We start from the raw sequence: 19,180 nt of genomic DNA, 5'->3' as shown, positions 1-19,180 counted from the left end.
ACAAAAGGGCCTAGTTACTGTACAGCTACAGTTACTGTATTGTTACTGCTTTCTTCTTTCCTTGTACAAACATCAGCTGGAGCACAGTGTTGTAAGTCAAAGACTGTAATCCAATTGCAAAACAATTAGGACAAGACCTACCTTTGGGTCTTTGGTTGGCACCTCCTCCTTGACGGCAGGGACAACTTTAAAGGTAATGGCTCCTTGCGACTGGGCCTGAATATTGGGAAGACAAGATAGATCCAAATGAAGGGGGTGGAAACAACAGTCATCTGTCCTGCAAATATTTCACAAAGCACCTAATCCAATGAAAGTCACATCATGCAAAGCACTGTTTGATTGTTCAACAATGAAAGGGTTATTAGGATTGGATGACTTGGCAGAGACTTGGCCTCCAGAGTTAAAAAAAAAAAGACTCATTCTTCTACAGTTGTCCCCCCTAGCAGAGTTCAGGCCCATGATGGAACTTATTTGAGGCCTGCAGCAGAGCCTGTTTGGAGGGACTACTAAGCATCAATCTTATCCAGGGGGACTGTGTGGCTCAGTGCATGTGGTATGAAGGCCAGTGTTTAGTTTTCAGCACAGTGACAGGAGGCACAGGGTCCTGGATGAGTTACGGGAGGTTTTTGCCATCACAAACAAGGAATGTTATTTTCGCCAAGGGAGTGGAGCTGAAACACAGGAGAAACCCTTGGACAGAACACACACACACACACACACACACACACACATAGATGAGGCTTACCAGAATACGAATGATTTCCTCTGGTTTCTTGTCCTCCACAGGGATTCCATTAACCTCCTTCAGTTCATCTCCTACATGAATCAGTCCTAACACACACAAACCAATCTACAATCACTCTGATACTCCATTGTTCTAATGTCCTGAGCTACCGTGTAAAAGTCCAGCGCTCACGCCTGGGGATGTGTACAGTACACCAGATTAATGTTTATCATCGTGGTGGCATTTGAGATTGGAAAAGAATGAAAAGCTTATTGTCAACACATGTGGAAATTTGCCTTTGGCTTCAATGTGGCAGAGCTAACAAACAGACTGGACGCACTGAATACAAAACAGAAAGGAAACATGTAGACAATCTTCTCAGTATACTTGTCATTCATGTTCATATTTACACAAAGTGGATAAAGACCATTTATGGCACAGAACTGGTAGATTGGGTTGCAATGATAATTCCTGAATACATCCCTTCTTTGTTGCACACTGGACTCCATGCAGCAGACACATTAAAATGTTTTGGTAGACACAAACCCATACACACACTCATGCAACAGACAAAAAGATGTGCTACTGACCGCTTCTGTCGGCTGCCCCGCCTTTCATAATCCGGGCCACAAGGATGGCCCCTGTGTGTTCGTCGCGCCTTATTGTTGCTCCCTGCAAAGGAAACACAGATAATAATTAAAAATTGGATGAACCTCACTGTATTTGCACTCTGCTTAAAGTTGCTTTGTTTAAATGTCCAATCCATGAATGCAACATACTCATTGTTACCTAAATGGATAATTTTTCCAGGAAAATGTCTTTTAAATGACAAACAGAACAAATCTATGGTGTCTGATTTCAGGGAACAGATGCTTTTCAGGTGTATATTAAGCTTTTTATTATACAAAATGATGGCATCGTGCAGGTAAAAGCAGTTGGTTACACACTACCCATTTCATTAAAAATTGTGTGGACCTTTTTCTGAGACCTTCCATTTCACATGTCTGTTCATCAGAAAAACAAAGGAATACTTTCTAAATACTTAGCTAGTACGTGTCACAGAACGACAATGACACAGAATCTTTCAAGACACAATGACTGCAAGCTATTGAAATCACAACCTTGCAATGTGCTCAAATAATTAATTAATTAGTTTTTTTTTTGTATAAACGCACAGGTGAGAAATGTTAAGGGTTGTTTACTATTTATATTTGCAGTGGTTTGACATTTTTATCAAATTGATTGTATCGCACTTTTAAGACGCCCCAATAGTGTCAGGTGTGTTGGACAGACATTCAATTTGCGCCAAAAACTGCATCGTCATCTTTGTTGATTTTGAGTTGATCTGTTGAGTTGAAAACTGTGAAATGTCTGCCTAAAAATTTCTCCAACACATCGCAAAACTGGGAGAAGTCAAGGTTTTGACAAGGAGCCATTGAAGGTAACAGCTGTGAAAACCAACAAATGCTAAATACTAAACTAACTTCACCCTGGTTTCCTTACACGATGGCAGAGCTGTCACTGCAGCTACACTTGTTGACATCTTCCACGTGTTGGATCACCGGTAACCGGTACCTACGGTACAATAGGTAACCGAGTACCATTGTGTTTTCAGAACTTTTGCCTTGACACCGAAGTATCAGTTCTTGTGACATTCCTAAGTTGAACATAACACATAACACAGTGAAGGACTAACTTTTAATATGTGAACCAGTGGAGTATCAGTAAAGAGGAGCAAAGATGAAAGGTGGAAGTGGCTACTTAATTACATCTTTAAGAAATACACTGCATTCATTTCAACAATGACAGAATATGAGCATCCATATTGCACATTGGATCTAACACGAGGTAGACTAATACTGATAGTGTGAATCACTTAATTTCTGCAAAAAGAGCTGGCCTAGACAGAGAGGGGTGAGGGCCTGACAGGTACGAAGTAGTAGACTCAAAACACACACACACAAATACACACAGTTTGCTTAAACCTTCCCTGTAGTCCTTTATGGGCTTGGTGCTCAGCCAGAAAGACACAGAGAGGAAAGGATAATGTTGCATCTTCCTTGTTTGAAATGACAGTGTTCAGCAGTGATGCATTTACCAGTAAACCCAAATAGCCTTTTCTCTTTACAATAAAACAATAGGCTTAATGGGTGCCAACCTGTCAAAGCCCTCCCACAAACATCATTTAGGCACCAGCCTGGCTGGGATTTAGGATGGAATAGGACTGCAAACTGCATTCTGTGGTGTCATCCTCACTTGGGCCTGAAAACCTGAACCAGACAGACAGAAGCATCGTCTAGTCAATACATAGTTTGTCGGGGCTGCAACTCATCCTTCCACCCTCTCCTAGCTGCTATTCCCATCATCTACGAAGACCCAGCCATGCTTTATTTCAGCTGTCCTAATCCATTGCCGCCCAGGTCGAGCGCCAGATTGCAAAGCTTGCTTTGTGTCATGCTGCTCGGGTTTGTGTGATTTTCCTGTTTGCCTTCCTTCGAACGCCCAAAGTAGCTGTGGTTACTACCATCGATGGGAGGCACTGCAGGAGTTATCAAAGACCAAAGGAACCTCTGGTTTGTGCCACTTCACCGATGTCATTAGCATGTCATCTTGGTTGTTTTCACAACCTATTCACACCTAATGGTTTTCCTCTTATATAATGGTTTCCTCAAGGCCTTTGGGGTATGGAGATGGAAACAGGGAACGACATCGGGATAAGACAGTGTTAGGGTCTACAGAGACTTGCAGACCTAATAGAAAAATTGGGCTAATTAAAGATACCCGAGAGGTTTCAGTAGGAGAGAAATCAGTGGAGCAGTTCAGCAAGAGGGAAAGTCACTGTCAGACCCCGGTGTCAGGGTCACACATAACTCCACAGTTTGACTTAACGCAGCCATCTGTGATGCAATGACCCCCAGACAGACAGTGAGGCCTTTTGTGTATGTGTGTGTGCGCGCGCGTGCGTGTGTCTGAAAGAATAGAGAATTGCAGGGAAGGAGACGGACTGTGACAGACAATAAGGTGAGAAGGGGAGTCTGCAGGAAATCTCACAGGAGTATTCAGACATGTGGTCATTAACTTTCTCTCTTTACTTTTTCTTTCTGACTCTCCTTTTTTGAGCTGGCTGATGGCCAGTGGTATGATGGATGTTTTTATTGAGTCCCCTGGGGTCCCTGGTGGCTGGTGGCAGTTTAAAGGTTAGAGAGGCAGCCTTTGACTGTCTGTAACGACTGCTGCACAAACCCCACAGACATGCTGTACACCGCATGTCTCTGGCTATCTATGGAATCTGCTCACATATGGTGTGTAGATATAAATTGTGTTTTGACACATATGGCTTAAATCACATGTTGAAACCCTGATGCCATTTAGAAACACCACGTTTACAACTTTTATTGCAAGTGGCAATGGTGATTATAGAGCAGCACATTTAGCATGCAAGCACGGACGCATGGGGTTATGAACCCAAATCTCTGGAAAGCAAGGAGACCATTTTATCCCCATTCAAATCACCATGCTTTATGTGTTTTTACACTAGTAGAGAAACAAACTCGGGTATCAGTGGACAAATTTGCCCATGCTCATTTTCCTTTTACACCTCAGTGACTCTCTACTAGGAGTTATTTGAAACAGCAGTCATTTTAAAGCCTTTGTTGTTCGTGATTCTCATCTGACCCACTGCCCTTCAACGTGATGGGCCTACGTGGGCCAGCCAAGCCAGCAGCAAGGGAGTTGGGGAATTATAAAGGGAGGGGGAGCCTCAGCCCCAGTCTGAACTCAGCCCTGGTACGGTAGCCAAATGAGCTCTGTCTGATAAGAAAAGCTGACGGAGGCCAAAACGCTCCAGTGGCAACTTGAGCGAGCCAGACTGGAGGGTAAGTGAAAGAACAGAAGAGAAGTCAAAAGAAGCGAAGGCGGTAGACAGTGGGTAAATGAGTGGGGGTTAGGGTTAGGACTGGGTGTGAGTGAGTGGCTCAATGAGTGAGTGAATAAAAATAAAATATAAATTAAAGAAAATGACAAGAGATCAAGACAGAAAGTGAGCAATAAAGAACTGGAGAGGGCAAAGAAAGAAAGGGATAGATAGAGATATCTTTTAGATAGGATCTTATTTGTCATAAAAGAATAAAGATGATAAGTCTATGAAATACCTCATAACGACACAAAGACATTTTTTGTAGTATTGCAGTACTTTTAAGGCTGAAACAAGCTGCACATAGGTGAGTCTGCACAGGGGTCATTTGGAGAGTTTTACATGGCTGTTTCTTTTATACGAACATAAATCTTGGATAATGTTAAATGTTTTTTTCTTCTCTGTTTCAAACCTGCCTCCCGGCAGAAGTTTGGGCATTGGGTCAGCTTGCTTGATTTCGGAGATGTGCGCGTTGTCTCCTCTGCAAGCCTCTGCGACCTATGTTTATTATAACAGCTTTAGCTGTATAGGTTCACAGACATTAAGGGTTTGTCTTTATAGAGGAATAAGACCAGCTTGAGGAGGAAAACAAAAGACCAACACAAAAAGTAGAAGCAGAAAGGAAAAGAAAAGTCCTTGCTCAATATAAAAGCAAACAGGTGTGAGAAAAAGCACAGGTCAGCTCACCAGAGCCTTCAGTGAAGGCACTCTGGCCCTCATTAGATGGCAAAAAAAGTAGCTGAAGAAAGGACTATTTCTCAAACGACCACAAACTGTTGGAATAATCAACAACACCTCACATATTCAAGCTTTTTTTTCCCATTATTCCCAAGTTCTGTAAGACCCCATTTTCACCGATCCTTGATTATTTAGAATGCGCCACACTTCCCCCTCCACCTCATTACAATCGACAGTCAGCTTTCTTTCTCTCAATCCTCCAGGGGTACATCTGTTACTCCTGGCGGCCTGACGAATGCCTGGGAAGCACTGAGAGGCGGCTGGAACAAGGGGGGCAAATCCAACCTCCTGAACTCGGCATCACCTCCCCCTGTGCCTTGATACCCTATGGGTGCTATCATCAGCATCCAGCCATGCATGGCCACTAATGAGGAGTCCCTGCTCTGTTAAACAAATACATAAACAGTCAGGCTAAAATCTAAATAAGCTGCATGGTGGGTGTGTGTAGGAGGCATACACAACGAAGAAACGCAGTAGGTAAAGACCCTCAAGCACAAAGATGGACTTCCTGGTGTAGCAGCTAAGCATTAGCACAAACTTTACACTGAGCCTTCAACGCCTACTGGCACATGGAAGCCATTTCGGACTTTTTCTTGCACATGGAAACAGTGCAGGAAGTCAGAAGGGGAATGTCGATGTCTGTCAAAGCACATACACGCATGAGTGACAGCATGTGTAGGTGTGTTTTTGTGTGCATGCTTGTGTGTCTGCGTGTACGTTTCTGTGGGAGCGTAGCCGTGGGCTTTTACCTGAAGTCCGGCCAAACAGGCCTGAGAGAAACCTCAAAAGACTGGATGATTGATGCTGGACAGTCACTAAGCCTGATGAATGGGCTATGCTATTTTAGCAATTAGAGACAGGGCGGCACTTAACCATCAAGTGGCTCAACTGTGCTATGTGCATGGAAAAAGATAGCATGGTGTGCACACAAGATGGTGAGACATTTTATGTTGTTAGGGGCTGATTCTATTTTCCTATAGTCAACCATCGCTGCAGTTTGCCCTTTAGAAGTCTCTCCAGCAATTAAACGTTGCAGAGCAGAAGGCACATAAATACAAAGTCAAAAATAGAGATGAGAGGGGGGTCATCGTGGACTGAGGAGGGCCTTCTAGCTGTGGTCAATTAGCCAGTAAGGCGATCCGAAAGCCTCCACTCCTAATGTGATCAGCTCCATATGCAGCAGCTGCTCCCAGCTCTATTCCTCCATTTCTAACACATAAATGCCTCCGATTGTTATTGTTGGGCTGGCCAAAACGCAACGGCTTAGACTCTGCTGTGTGATGAGAAGAACTGGAGCGACGCTCGTCCGTATCAAGCCATCACCCCTCCCACCGCGTGCACTGGAGCACACACGCTGACATGGCAGCCACATTAAGTATGTGATGACAAATGGCTCACACCTCATACAGTGCAGAGAAGAGAGAATAGGGATTTAAATTTGGATCCCCTCATGTATGAGAGTATGTTCATTAGACAGAATGGAATGGAGGCAAGACTGTCCAGGGAACTGTCAGCGCACAGCAGTGCCATGAAACTTCAGCAGATAAGAGGGGTAAGACAAGCTGGATGTTGGACGTCTCCCATTCGTTTGGCTGGAACTGGCCACAATGAGTTTCTGGCATGCTAAGTCTTTATGGGGCAATTACAGTGCCCTCTGGCTGATGGAGTGGATTGATGGCTGGATGACATGATGGAAGCTGGCTGGCTTGTACTCTGGTTGTAGGGATGACGAGACGGCTGGCTAGTTGTCTTGGTCTGGCTCATCACACGTCTCGGGGTCTAGGGCAGGCAATGTGTGGGCTGTCAAGTGAGTACCACAGTGGAAAAGAAGAATCCTAAGGTCTCGTTACTTTAGCCATGGCCGCAGCTAAAACCACTCCACAGTTCCTAACCCGGCGGGGAAAACAAGCATGGTGCTCCATTTCAAACACACGGCACTCGGCCCGTAACGACCACTCAAAACATCGCCCCGTGAACCGAACGCTGTAGCATTTTACAAACATTATTTCTCCTTCCAAATTGAGAGCGACAAAGGAAAACAAACGCGAGTGGCCCGGGCAGAGAGGCCGACGTGTTTTGACATGATGTCACTTAACAGCAAAAGTGTAACAACGACAATAAACTCCTGCTGACGGCTGTGTTGACTGCTATGTTTAGAGGTATAAATACAAGTGTAGTGGAAACACATGCTGGCGTTCTTCACACCAGATGTCGACCATGGAAAAACCAAATACAAAGTGGGAATGGGCCTCCTGGACATTAAAATACAATTACCTCCAATCATATCTGGTGTTGGAGTGTGTCATTTCATCTTACCTCACTGAGATGGCACAGAGCCCCCCACACATAACACACATGACCGTTCCACACACCGAGTCCAGCATATTTATGAGTTTTTACACACTTCACACAAACGCCACAGACTCCAGTGCTGCTCAGAAAGAGTAAAATCATGTCATATTAGTGTATTCACTCACGATCAGAAAATCCATTTAGTGTTATGGTCACCTATAAAGATTATTACGCCGCTGTAAAGAATTAGCAGGAGCCCAGATGAAGATCTGCATTATTGTTGCAAAGACGGAGAAAAAAGACAGAAGCCGCAGAGCAGTGAAAGGTACTTGAGGTTTTATGTCAAATGATTTTTTAGATGATGCAACAGAGCTGCCGCTGCAGGCCAATCCCCTCTGGGTGACCTGTTGCATGCCTTTCCACCTGTTTTATTAAATCACTTGTGATTGCAACTAATAAAAGCTACTCCCCCCACCCTACCTATTCCTCCCTCATTCCTAGTCTCCCTCTTGCACTAAACCAGGCTCTGGTTTCCCTTTTTATTTCCTTAACCCCGGTCTTGACCTTGCAGTCGTAATTAACAAGTATACTGAGAAAAAGGAAAATTGTGGGTCATTATTATGATAATTATGGTGAGCGGGAGAGGTTCCAGGAGAAGCTGCCAGGTAATGTAATGCAGAGGGCTCTGTGACGGAACGGCTTACCTTCATTTGTCTTCCCCCACCCCCGCTTTCCTTTTCCTCCTCTGCCTCTTTAAACCTTAATGTTAGCGCAAGTCATTACCCAGTTGCTATGAAAACACGCTTAGCAGCCCACCTCAGTACTTCAGACAGGTGAGGGTGAATTTGGGTGTGTGACTCTACGTGTAAACATGTGGCTATCTCACCAAAATGTGTGTATTTGTTTCCATACTGTCTGCATGAATCACCATGTAGACAGAGTGGAATCGCCGTCTCTTTGCTATAAGCTGGACAGTGCCAGATATTTAGTCATTATGTACCGTATGTGTGTGTGTTTTGTCTGTGAGCCCTGCATGAGCTGTATGAGTGCACACAAAGAGACAGTTGTGTCATTGAGAGAGGTCTATCTCTGCTCTGGGACTGTTTGGTGTTTTCCCTGTCGTTATCCTGAGTAAAGAAAACAGCACTTTCACATGTCACTTCTCATTTCCAACATGGGCTGGGAAGCAGGGCTGCTGAGGAGCACCCGGCCCAACCGGCAACAATGCCCACATTCAGCCTCTGAGCTCTCTGGCTGTTGAAACGCAGGACGGAAAAGAGCAGAGTGCCGGGATGTGTGTCCACATTTATGATTACACATGATGGGAGGAAGACATTTTATTTAAGAGGGTCGTGAGATTAGGATCTGGGAAAGCCTCAGATGTGGCTTTGGAAGCCGTGCGTTTTTACATTCACAACTCAACAGGCTGCAAGGGTGGTGTTAGAGCTGCTGGACTGAGTGCTGTACAAGTGCACACATACAAACAAGCACAGGGGCCCTTCCAGGTCTGCTTTATGAAATATTGTTTTTATTTTTGCATCAATGTGAATCATTAAGTACCTTAGTTTAAAGTTTCTAATTTGCTGGATAAGCCCAAAAAATTATATATAAATCACATATACTGTCCCAAACACAGAGGCATACTTTACATACACTCAATCACATTAGGATGCTCAATTTATTTACGGTTTATTTTATGAGGGACCGATACATGTAACATAGATACACTGAAAACAGCAAACCAATGTGTACCATGTTGTTTTTAGCAGTTGCTTATTTGCAACACCAGTCCCTAGAAGGGCTTTTGCAACCTATCACATTGACCTGCAGCATGACCACCTAAAGCTGCCCCATGATAACCTGTGATAGACTTGATCATGATAGTAATAATAATATAATTAAATGCAATGTTACTTAGGAATACGTTCTTTGTAGTCTGTATCTTAACAACTAGGGAAACATGCATCACTTTTTTATCATTTTGTTTTTGTAATAGGCATTTCAGTAGTGTCCAGGGAAAACTTACATTTAAAATGATAAATTACATAATTCTTTCAGCAAATATCTATGTTAAGAAGTGCCGTCCAAATTGTCTTTCAAGTCAATTCGTCTTTCCTCTCCGTGCATAAAAGTCTAGTTCACACTACACGATTTTTAGCCCGATATGCCGCTCGGCGACCGTCAGGCTATGATCGGGGGTAAATCAGCGGTTGATCAGCGGTCGGCAGTCGTTATGTGTGAACTACAACGCATAAAAACGGCTCCCCGACTCATTTCTGACACATCGCCGATGTCTGCCAGATATCTAGCATGCAAAATTTCTGGAGGAGTCGGCCGACTCAAAATCCATATCCAGCCAATGAGAGCAGGCAGCTGGCAGAGCAGGCAGCTACTTTTTCTCTGCAAAACACTTTTTTACTCACCTCCAGCTCTCTCTGTAGCTCTGACATCCCTGCAACCTGTGTGTGCTAATCCATTCTTTCACCCATATTCTTTGTCTTTATAATTGGTTTCTTTATAATAACAAACAACAACTGTTTAATGTGTAGGTTCGCGTCATTTCCCGTTTCACATTTCACATGTTTTCTTGACAAAACATGGTTTGGAGACCTGTGTCGGGTGACTCATTGTCAGCTCGTGTAATGTGTGATCCACCGTCACCTAGTGTTAACGCAACAACGACTTCAAGACTCCCGTTAAGGTTTTGACACAAGTCTGGCTCTGTGGCTAGCAACTGGATAGTAACGGTAAGAGAAGTGGTCCTGTGCCCAAAAGATGTAAATGTGACAAAAGACAGCCTTGTTCTCAGTGAAACGCCACTGAATAAATAAGGACAAAAAAACAACATGGACATCTCTAAATGTGTGTCCTCTTGACATTTACAAATATGATACATACAGTTGGTCTGTACATTTTAACTGATTTCTACCAATTACTGTATAGTGAACAACTCTGCAAGGATTTAAATGAAAAAAAAAATAATATAAGTTGAAATAAAATATCTAAGATTTTTCTATGTACACAAAAGGCTTATTTCTCTCAAATTTAGTTAACATATTTGTTTAAATCCATGTTAGTGAGCACTTCTCCTCTGCCAAGACAATCTATCCACGGTGTTGCATATCAAGCTGCTGATTATGTCCTGCAGTTTATCTATTAAAAAGACATTCATTAGGCACTGAACTATGGACTTCACATAGCAAGGGCTACAAATATGATATCAGGTTGTTGATTGTGGTCTGTGGAATGTTGGTCCACTCCTCCTCAATGACTGTGACACTGTGACTGTTATAAATGTAAATGCTCCGTATTTGTATAGCGCCTCTCTAGTCTTTTCGGCCACTCAAAGCGTTATACATGCTGATCCAGAAAACATCCCAGTTCTTCCATGAAGGCCATGGATGAACTTGGATGCGCCTAAATAGCTCTGCCTCCTCTCGCTCACAGTGCCGTCTTCTGGTCACTTGTCTCATTCACGTCCCCCCCCCCCCCTCTTGCCTTTTCAACAAGGCCGGCCCTACTGTACTGTGATTGGCTAGTACTCATTGGCTAGTACTCATCACTTACAAGCAAGCCCATATGAAAGAACAAAACCAAATTGGGCAAAGCATCTGCAGGACCGACACGCTGACCTCTATAAAGAACCTCGAGAGGTTGAAGTATTAGATGGTCCAGTAAACTGTTGTTGATAAGCTTGTTGTCCTGTTTTTTTCCTAACAGACATTTATAATTCTTAAAACTAAGCTAATCCCCCTCAGAGCTGTCAGACCTGAGGAATCTAAAGGCAGCACAGTTTCACGTGATAGGAAATACTTTGACTAAGGTCAGAAGTAAATTAACTGATGCTGTTCTGCTTAACACACAGTACTATTAAAGTTACTTAAGATAAGTTGATTAGATAAGTTAGTAATTCAATTCAGTAATTTAATCGTGTATTAAAAATGGTAAAGAATGTCGAAATTTTTTAAGCTTTTGTATCGAAGTTAGAAATGTCAGTATCATGACAACACTAGGCCATACCACAATGCCACCACAGGACATACTATCTATCGGTGTAAGCTACTGCAATTGTAAATTGTGCTTTCAGAAATGAAATGTAGTCAGTACGGGATACGCAGAGTAAAGTTGTTTTTAGTTCTATTATGCAAACACGCACAAACATGCACATGACACAATCACCTTATTACACACATAAATATAAAATGAAAGCTATACAAAAGAGAAAAAAACCCCAAACCGAAATAACTGCACTTGCACACATACACTCTCCACAGTCAATGACACGCATGCGCACTCCTTCAGATAAAAACACAACAATCCATAAAATAATACTATAGCAGAAAAAATTGTGGGCAGTTGGACCCGGTGCCATATACAAACACAACATGACACAGTGAGCCAGTCAACCTCAGCAGTGCTCTCCACTTGTCCCCATGTTTTAAAGCGTGGTGCTCCATCTTCCCTTACAGTGCTCCCAAGACAGTGTGGCCTAATCCATCAAGTGAAAGAGGTATTGCTTTTAAAGCACATGGGTCTATCTGTAAAACACTAGCATGTGTGCTGTCTGCTCTAATCTCATTAGCTGCTCCATTAATTCCCAGCCAGTGTCATTACTTTCCCCTAGCTTTCCACATTTTGATGTAAACAGACAATAAAAAAGTCACTTTTAAAAAACAAAACACATACATCTATCTAGTCTCTTCCTTTGATAACTGCCTCAATCAAGAAATTCTTTCCAAGGTTTTCAGCAATACTCAAACGTTGTTCATTGTGTAAACCTGCGTTTGTATACATTCACACCAGAGCAATTTAAATACGTAATAACGTGAAGGGTGTTTTGGGCTCGGTTGAAAAAGGACTGCAACTATCTGAATGAATGCGTTTCTGAAGGCTTCCAGACAAATGGAATCAGAGCAGCCACGATCCGACAGTCCTAGTTGTGTCAGAAAGGAGAGGAGGCCCGCCCGCAGCAGATGAGAAAAGCATGGCATGTCAAATTGCCAATAGCTCATTCCAACGACTGCCATTCATGGAAAACTAACTTTGTCACAAACCGAATCGATCACAAGACTTTTCTGTCTCGTTGCAATTATCAACTCCCTTATTAAGTAAAGAAAATCCACCAACATCAATCATACAGTTGGAGCTTTTACAATAATAATGTTGGACATGTCATCTACATTTGTATGTGCAGCAACTACTATAGCTCTGAAGTTGTGGGTCTATAATGAGAAGTCCAGCCAATCCACTGGTTTCCCGTGGCTGGGGCGGCTGGGTGGCCGGGCCCAGTAGTGGTATAGTTCAATTGATTGGTGCTAGCTGGTGCCAGGCAGGATGCTATGCTAGGTTGGCAATGCGAATTGGATGGCACAGACTCTGCAGTCTACAGTTTCCATTGGGTTGCACCCAGTGACACCCAGTCATAATGGGAAAACCAATCGTGTGTGCAATAACACAGAGCAGAGAGAAAAAGGGGAAGAGGAAAGGAAGGAGAGTGATAGAGCCTGACATGGATCCTGTCACATTCCTGGCAGCAGGGGTTTTATGGCTTCTAATGATGCCTAACAACCTAGGATGGAAGAACTGAGGGAGAAAGGATGGATAGCGGGTCAATTTTGCACTGTTAATGACACATTTGCACATACCCAGGAATGTGGAAAGGTGCACAACAAGCTATATTCATGAACAACAGGTGCCCACATAGATACAGCAGAGAAGGGAGAAGGGTAACTCCTTACTTAAGGACAGAGAATGTAATATAAGTAGTAACATCTTAAAAGGACTAATGCCTTAAATGAAATATGTTACAAAAAATGTAAATACACAAGAATGATCAGAGAAATGGGCCTGATAGCAAAACCAGATGAAAGAAATTACTTAGAGAGGGGAAGAAAGAGAGGCTCTGAGAAAGAGAAAGATGGTGTGCTAGTCGAAGGACGACTAAAGATGAACTGAATGGGAGAAGTGAATGAACGGTACCCCAACGGTGATGAGAGCCGGCACTGACCGAGTGGCACTGAGCGAGCCAACAAGTAATGTATAAAACGAACACGAAAACAGCGGGGCGTGCACGGCGAGCATCTCCAAATCTGCTATTTACATCTGCGTCACAGGGCTTCAAGAACATCCAAATGAGGGGAACAGAGCCGGCCACAGCAGGCTTGTCAGCCTCTAATGTTCTCACATCATAGCCATGGTCGCCCCGACCAGCTGTGGTGTACCCTTCTGTGGGCGTTTGGAGTCTGCCTCTTAACGCATTTTGTGTGTGAGGATTTGGATTTTCCAGAATGCTTTGGGATGATGCTGTGGCTCCTCCATGACAAAGAAATGTCAGTTAACAAGTTCTTTAGCCAGTAGTTCATTAAATGATGACTGCAAATAGCACCAGTCTCAAGAAAATGTCATTTACACAAATGAAAAAAAGCTGTGACAACTTTTTGAAGGTTGACATTTTGGTATCACATATTTTACTCCTCTCTCGATCCTCCAAGCTCCTTGATCTTTTTCAATTTTGGCTGGGGGACATGAGTTGTGTAACACCAGTGCATTCAGTTCTCCTATTAGTCAGTCTGCACTCAAGCCCTTTATCACCGGAGGCAAACTTCACCAGTATATCAGCTACACCGCCACATACTCAGCCCTGACGCAACCCCCTTAACATTCAAATTTAGACCCCCATCAAAACTGTTCTGAAACCTTATCCAAAACAGCACATTCTTTCAATAAAAAGACATGGCTCAGCTGATGTTTCTGTATGCGAGCACATGTTTATGCCGCTCTCCAAACCCAATTATTTCATTGTCCCGACACTCAAGCTAATAAATCAGCTGGATTAGGAGAGCAGAGGGAGAGCAGGGAGTACAACAGAAACAGGGGGAAGAAGAAGAAGAAGAGGGAGGTTGTCCTGGAAGATAGAGTTTTTACAGTTTCACTGAAATGTGGCATGAAGTCACGCTCTGAGAAATTGTAGCAATTAATCAGAGCTACTGAATACTATCCACTCAACTAATCACAATTAACTTAATGAATGAGTCACAAGGAAAAGGGCCTGCATGCTAACTAAAATCCAGTCCCCACAATGCCCAGAACTAAAGAATGAGACAGTGAATGAGAAAATAAAAGAGAGCAAAGTAAGGAGAGACGGAAAGGAAATTAGATATTGTATAGCCGCATTGTTATGATGTCAACTTTGAGAATTTCAGGCTGATTATATGAAATTGCGAGTTAAAGGGCACATCCAAATCAATTTGGTGCGGCAGTGAATGTGGACCCTGCACAATTAGAGGGTTTTTTATTGGTTAGTGGAATGGCTGTGACTTCACCATGAGCATCTGACCCGCTGGCTGTTTCCTTAATGTATGATCTAACTGTTCATTAGGGTCAGTTTCCCGTTAAAGATGTACAGGATGAGAATTGGCAAGGGACCAGAGGTAAATGCGCAACCTTAACATTTAGTGTCAAATTAGAGGGTCACAAAAAGTAACTTCACCTCTACAAATGACAAAGTAACATGAGTTTTTGAGGAGTATTAGGGCCATTTCACACTAAGTGCAAATTTTTGACATTTGTCAATGCCATGTCAGCACTTTTATGTGTGGAATAAGGAGCTGTAATGTTGTGCAATAATTGTATTGTCTTTTTGCATGACAAGCAAGTTCAGAAGTGAAAATCTGGGGGGAGTATAGTGGTGCTGGTGCACATGCTTCTTTCTTGTGTTAAACCTTTGCCTAAAATGTTTTCTTTCTTTCTTTATTGCAGTGGAGGAGGTAAAAGATTGTGGAGAAACCATTATGACGTGTTCAAGAGACAGACAGTTACATGATAAATGGCGGAAGCAAAAACAACAACACAGATACACGAAGGCTGTGGAGTTAAAAGATTAAAGTATGTTCACAAGTTTCACTTTTTTCTGCTGCAAATCTTTTAATGTGCATAAAAATAAGACGTTACGGAGTATACATTTAGCATGAAAGGCCTTTAGCTATACAGCAGTTTTGAAGCCACAGTAGAGGTCCCACTGTTCCTGTTATAAGTAAGTTATATTCCTACAGCACTCTGCTCCATTCCCACAGGAACTATTTGATGAATGCAAGTCTTACTCTCTCGGGATATGTTAATTCTTCAGTGGTCAAAAGATAGAGAAGAGTCATAGGTTCTGACCAGAGGTGTGTGGTGTGTGTGGCAAATAAGATGTTGGAAGATGCAACCACAGTCTTTCTCTGAGGTTCCAATCACTTGCCCAAAAAGGGGCCAGAGTAGATATCTTGTTTTAAATCTTCTAAAGTTATTCAAGTTAGCCTTCTCTTTATGCCCCCAGTACAAATACAAGACCTCTGCATGTGACATTTCAGACACTGCTTACTGCCACAATAGCATCCCTTTAGTATTTATTGTATTCTTTCATGCATACACAGAAAAAAAGTATGCCCTGCAGGATAATCCAAATGTTGCCCACACCATGGCTAGGCCTAAATTATAGCCACAGGAGATTGTGGGCAGCAGCTGTGCCCCTATGGGCAGTGAGAGGACAGCTAAGACTTGCTAGGAAGAATCTGCTCAAACATTCTTCCCATTACTCCAACATGTAAGACGTCGTCATATAAATGTACCTTGAACCTTCATATACTTTAGTGGCTGTTACATTTACATTTATGAATAAAATGTGTTGTCTAATGCAAGTTGGATATTATCATGACTTGACTTCCTACTATAATCTAATGCTGTAGCCTGTATTGCATCAAAGCCTATAGCGAGTGAACCTAAGTCAATACACTGGTAGAAAACTAAGCTGCCATGACAACAATACTGCAGTGATATGGATGATATATTGTATTCTATGAGGCACATTCAATTAAAGCTCGTTTACAAAATGGGCCTAGTGTTGACCCCTAAAAGAATTCTAGAGGCATAGGACCTTCTCTACTTAGTCACTTTGAACACACACAATAACCAGTGGGACCTAAAAACATAAAACTGAGCCACTACATTACTACACAAATATATTCCACATAATTAACATCTTCAGTGTCATACAATAATACACAATATAACAGACATCATAAATGTGTGTTTCAGGGCTCTCAGAAACCAAATCACTTAGACAAAAAAAGAATCAAGTCATGTAATGGAATAACACCAGCTAGGTGATTAAGCTGACCGGGGCGGGTGTAAATCACATTATGGTTTCAGGGAATGTGATCCAACATCAGACTTGGGAGAGGCCAGAGTAGGAAGCACCCGCGACAATGTGTGTTGAAAGGGAGAGCAAAAATTCCTCCAAGCCACATTATTACGTTCAGCAGCTACACAGAACATGCAACACGCAGGGACCCAAAAATGGCTGAGGTGTATTCTCCTTCCCCCAGGGTGTGGTGAGAAGAGTGCGCGGGCCTGGAGCCAAGATGGTGGTCAGGGCGAAAACCACAAAGTGAAAATAGAGACGGCCGGGGCCAAGACACGTCCGGCACAGATCAAAGGTGGGCCGCGCCTCAACACACAACAAAGTGATACGATGACAGATGGAGGTCTTTGACAGACCATTGAGATTTTGAGTAGTGGAGTGTTTATGTGTCGCAGAACACTGATGTCAGTCAATTAAATCTAAGAATCACAACAATGGCTAAACAAAGATAATCATCATCAAGTTTAAAAAAAGAATGGTACGCGGTGCAATCAAAACCAGCGGCAATTAAGTTTGGTGGGGTTAAAGGGGCACAATCCCAAATATGCCTCACTAGTTGACTATGGAACAAGAGCCATCAAACAATGTATACAGAGACACCCAGGGTGGAGTGAAAATGAGAAGGCCAGCAAAGACATCGCTGCAATAAGAGTTGGGGCCCAAAGCCGAGACAGACGGGTGGTTGTTGACGTCTGTTACAATGTCTGAAGAGCACGGACGTGAGAGGCATGTTACAATGAGAGAGCAACACTGACCAGGATAGAAAAGGAAGCTGTTCGCAGACAGCAAGCCTAGACTGGCTGAAAATACTCATGGCCAAGAGCAGGGTAATTGTGGTCGGTTATGGTGTGCTTACAACTTCAAGGTTGTGGGTTGGATTCCCATAGCCAAGTACCTCAAAAGCATGTATGGTATTGGCTGGACTTGTGGTGTGGATACTGCTTTGATACAAGACGAATTCAGAAATTCAGGCTTTAGTGAAGAAAGCCTAGATTTTTATAAATATGTTAATCACAAATAATAAAGAACCTGATAGAAAATCTATGTTGGAAACTGAAATTGAGTATTTTTATGCCTTCATTGGAAGCTAACAATAGCAGGGATATGGATAACGACTTGCAACACAAAATCCCTGGCATCCCATGACTCAATCCAGAGATTTTGAGGAACATGGTTGGTGCTTTTACCCCTAGGCCACTGGGGCACCCCTAAGACATTTTTTACAATCTGTTAACATCCCAAAACGGCCGTCAAACTTCTGGGGGCTACTGAAAACCACTTTGTACAAATCAATTACATAATTTCTCAAGATAACTGACAAAGTTACTTACAAGAGGTTCCTTGTTTTTGACGAGTCTTATGATTTTCACCGAATCCTCATCATCGTCAATGTCTTCAGGCAGTGGAGGTAGTTCGGGGTCGTAACCCTTCTGGGCGACGGTGTCATGGACTGACAGAAGGCTCTAAAGGAGGGAGAGGGATAGAGGGATGGATGAGCGGAAAGAAACAAGAGGCAAGGGTTATCAGTCAAACCATAAAGGCCTTAGCTTTACCTCTGTCTAATTAGCCAAATAAAGTATAGCAATACATGTTATAAAGAATTCAATCCATCACTTCTTTCTTTAAGCAGGACAGAGAAAATGCAGAGACTGCAGGGATGATGGTTATGGATTGGGGTGTCTCCCTCATGTGCTGGGTGATGGATTTGAAAGCATCCAGAGCCAGAACTTGCAGCTACATGCGTTAATTGCCATTAGGCCCATGTTCACCTTCCATACATCTCTCTGATTAAAGGCAGCAAGTGAAAAGCCCCCCCCCCCCAATTTTGCTCGCAACTGGCAACTTGGCAATTGGTTTCAGTACCGATGCTTTCCAGGGCAAGGTGGTGAACACTCCGAGAAGCAATGTTCTACACAGTTCGGCGGCAGGCTCAAAGTAATGAAGTTCTCATTCGCCTCAGATATTTCACACGTTCACGAGCAGACATATAAAAAAGAGACGGGATGCAGACAAGAATGATGCCATTGAGACATTCATTTTTCAAACTATTTAACGACTCCATGTCCGGACCAAGATGCAGCTGGACGCGTGCTGCTTTTTCCGTGGTTGAGGAGGGGAGAGAAAAGTGAGAAAAACATCTTCCACCCCATGTGCCAGACAAAAGTAGAGAGAGTGAGAGAGAAAAGGAGAGAGAGACAGAGAGAAGGATATGGTGAGAAGAGGAGCAGTGTGTTTTATGACATGGGAGCATGCTGCAGTACAGCATTCAAGATGTTGCTAACTGGGAGCAGATGAGAGGAGGAGACACAACTGGGGCTGTGTGGCCAGGATC

The 19,180-nt window shown here is 43.1% G+C and overlaps 1 protein-coding gene across 3 annotated transcripts in view; it reads right to left on the bottom strand.

The window, feature by feature from the left end:
• Nucleotides 1-19,180, bottom strand: part of mpp7a (membrane protein, palmitoylated 7a (MAGUK p55 subfamily member 7)) — a 150,674-nt gene that overhangs the window by 43,901 nt on the left and 87,593 nt on the right. For all 3 annotated transcript variants that reach the window (XM_038723941.1, XM_038723944.1, XM_038723945.1), the window contains 4 exons: nt 18,180-18,311; nt 1,315-1,396; nt 746-831; nt 142-216 (listed from right to left, as the gene is read on the bottom strand). In XM_038723941.1, the coding sequence (XP_038579869.1) occupies nt 142-216; nt 746-831; nt 1,315-1,396; nt 18,180-18,311 (375 nt within the window). The remainder of the gene's footprint in view (nt 1-141; nt 217-745; nt 832-1,314; nt 1,397-18,179; nt 18,312-19,180) is intronic.

This window comes from Micropterus salmoides, unplaced genomic scaffold, assembly GCF_014851395.1.
Source record: "Micropterus salmoides isolate LMB-PRFRI ecotype aquatic unplaced genomic scaffold, ASM1485139v1 Ms_hic_scaffold_1, whole genome shotgun sequence".
In the NCBI taxonomy this organism is placed as follows: Eukaryota; Metazoa; Chordata; class Actinopteri; order Centrarchiformes; family Centrarchidae; genus Micropterus; species Micropterus salmoides.
This window is presented reverse-complemented; position numbering and strand designations above follow the sequence as displayed.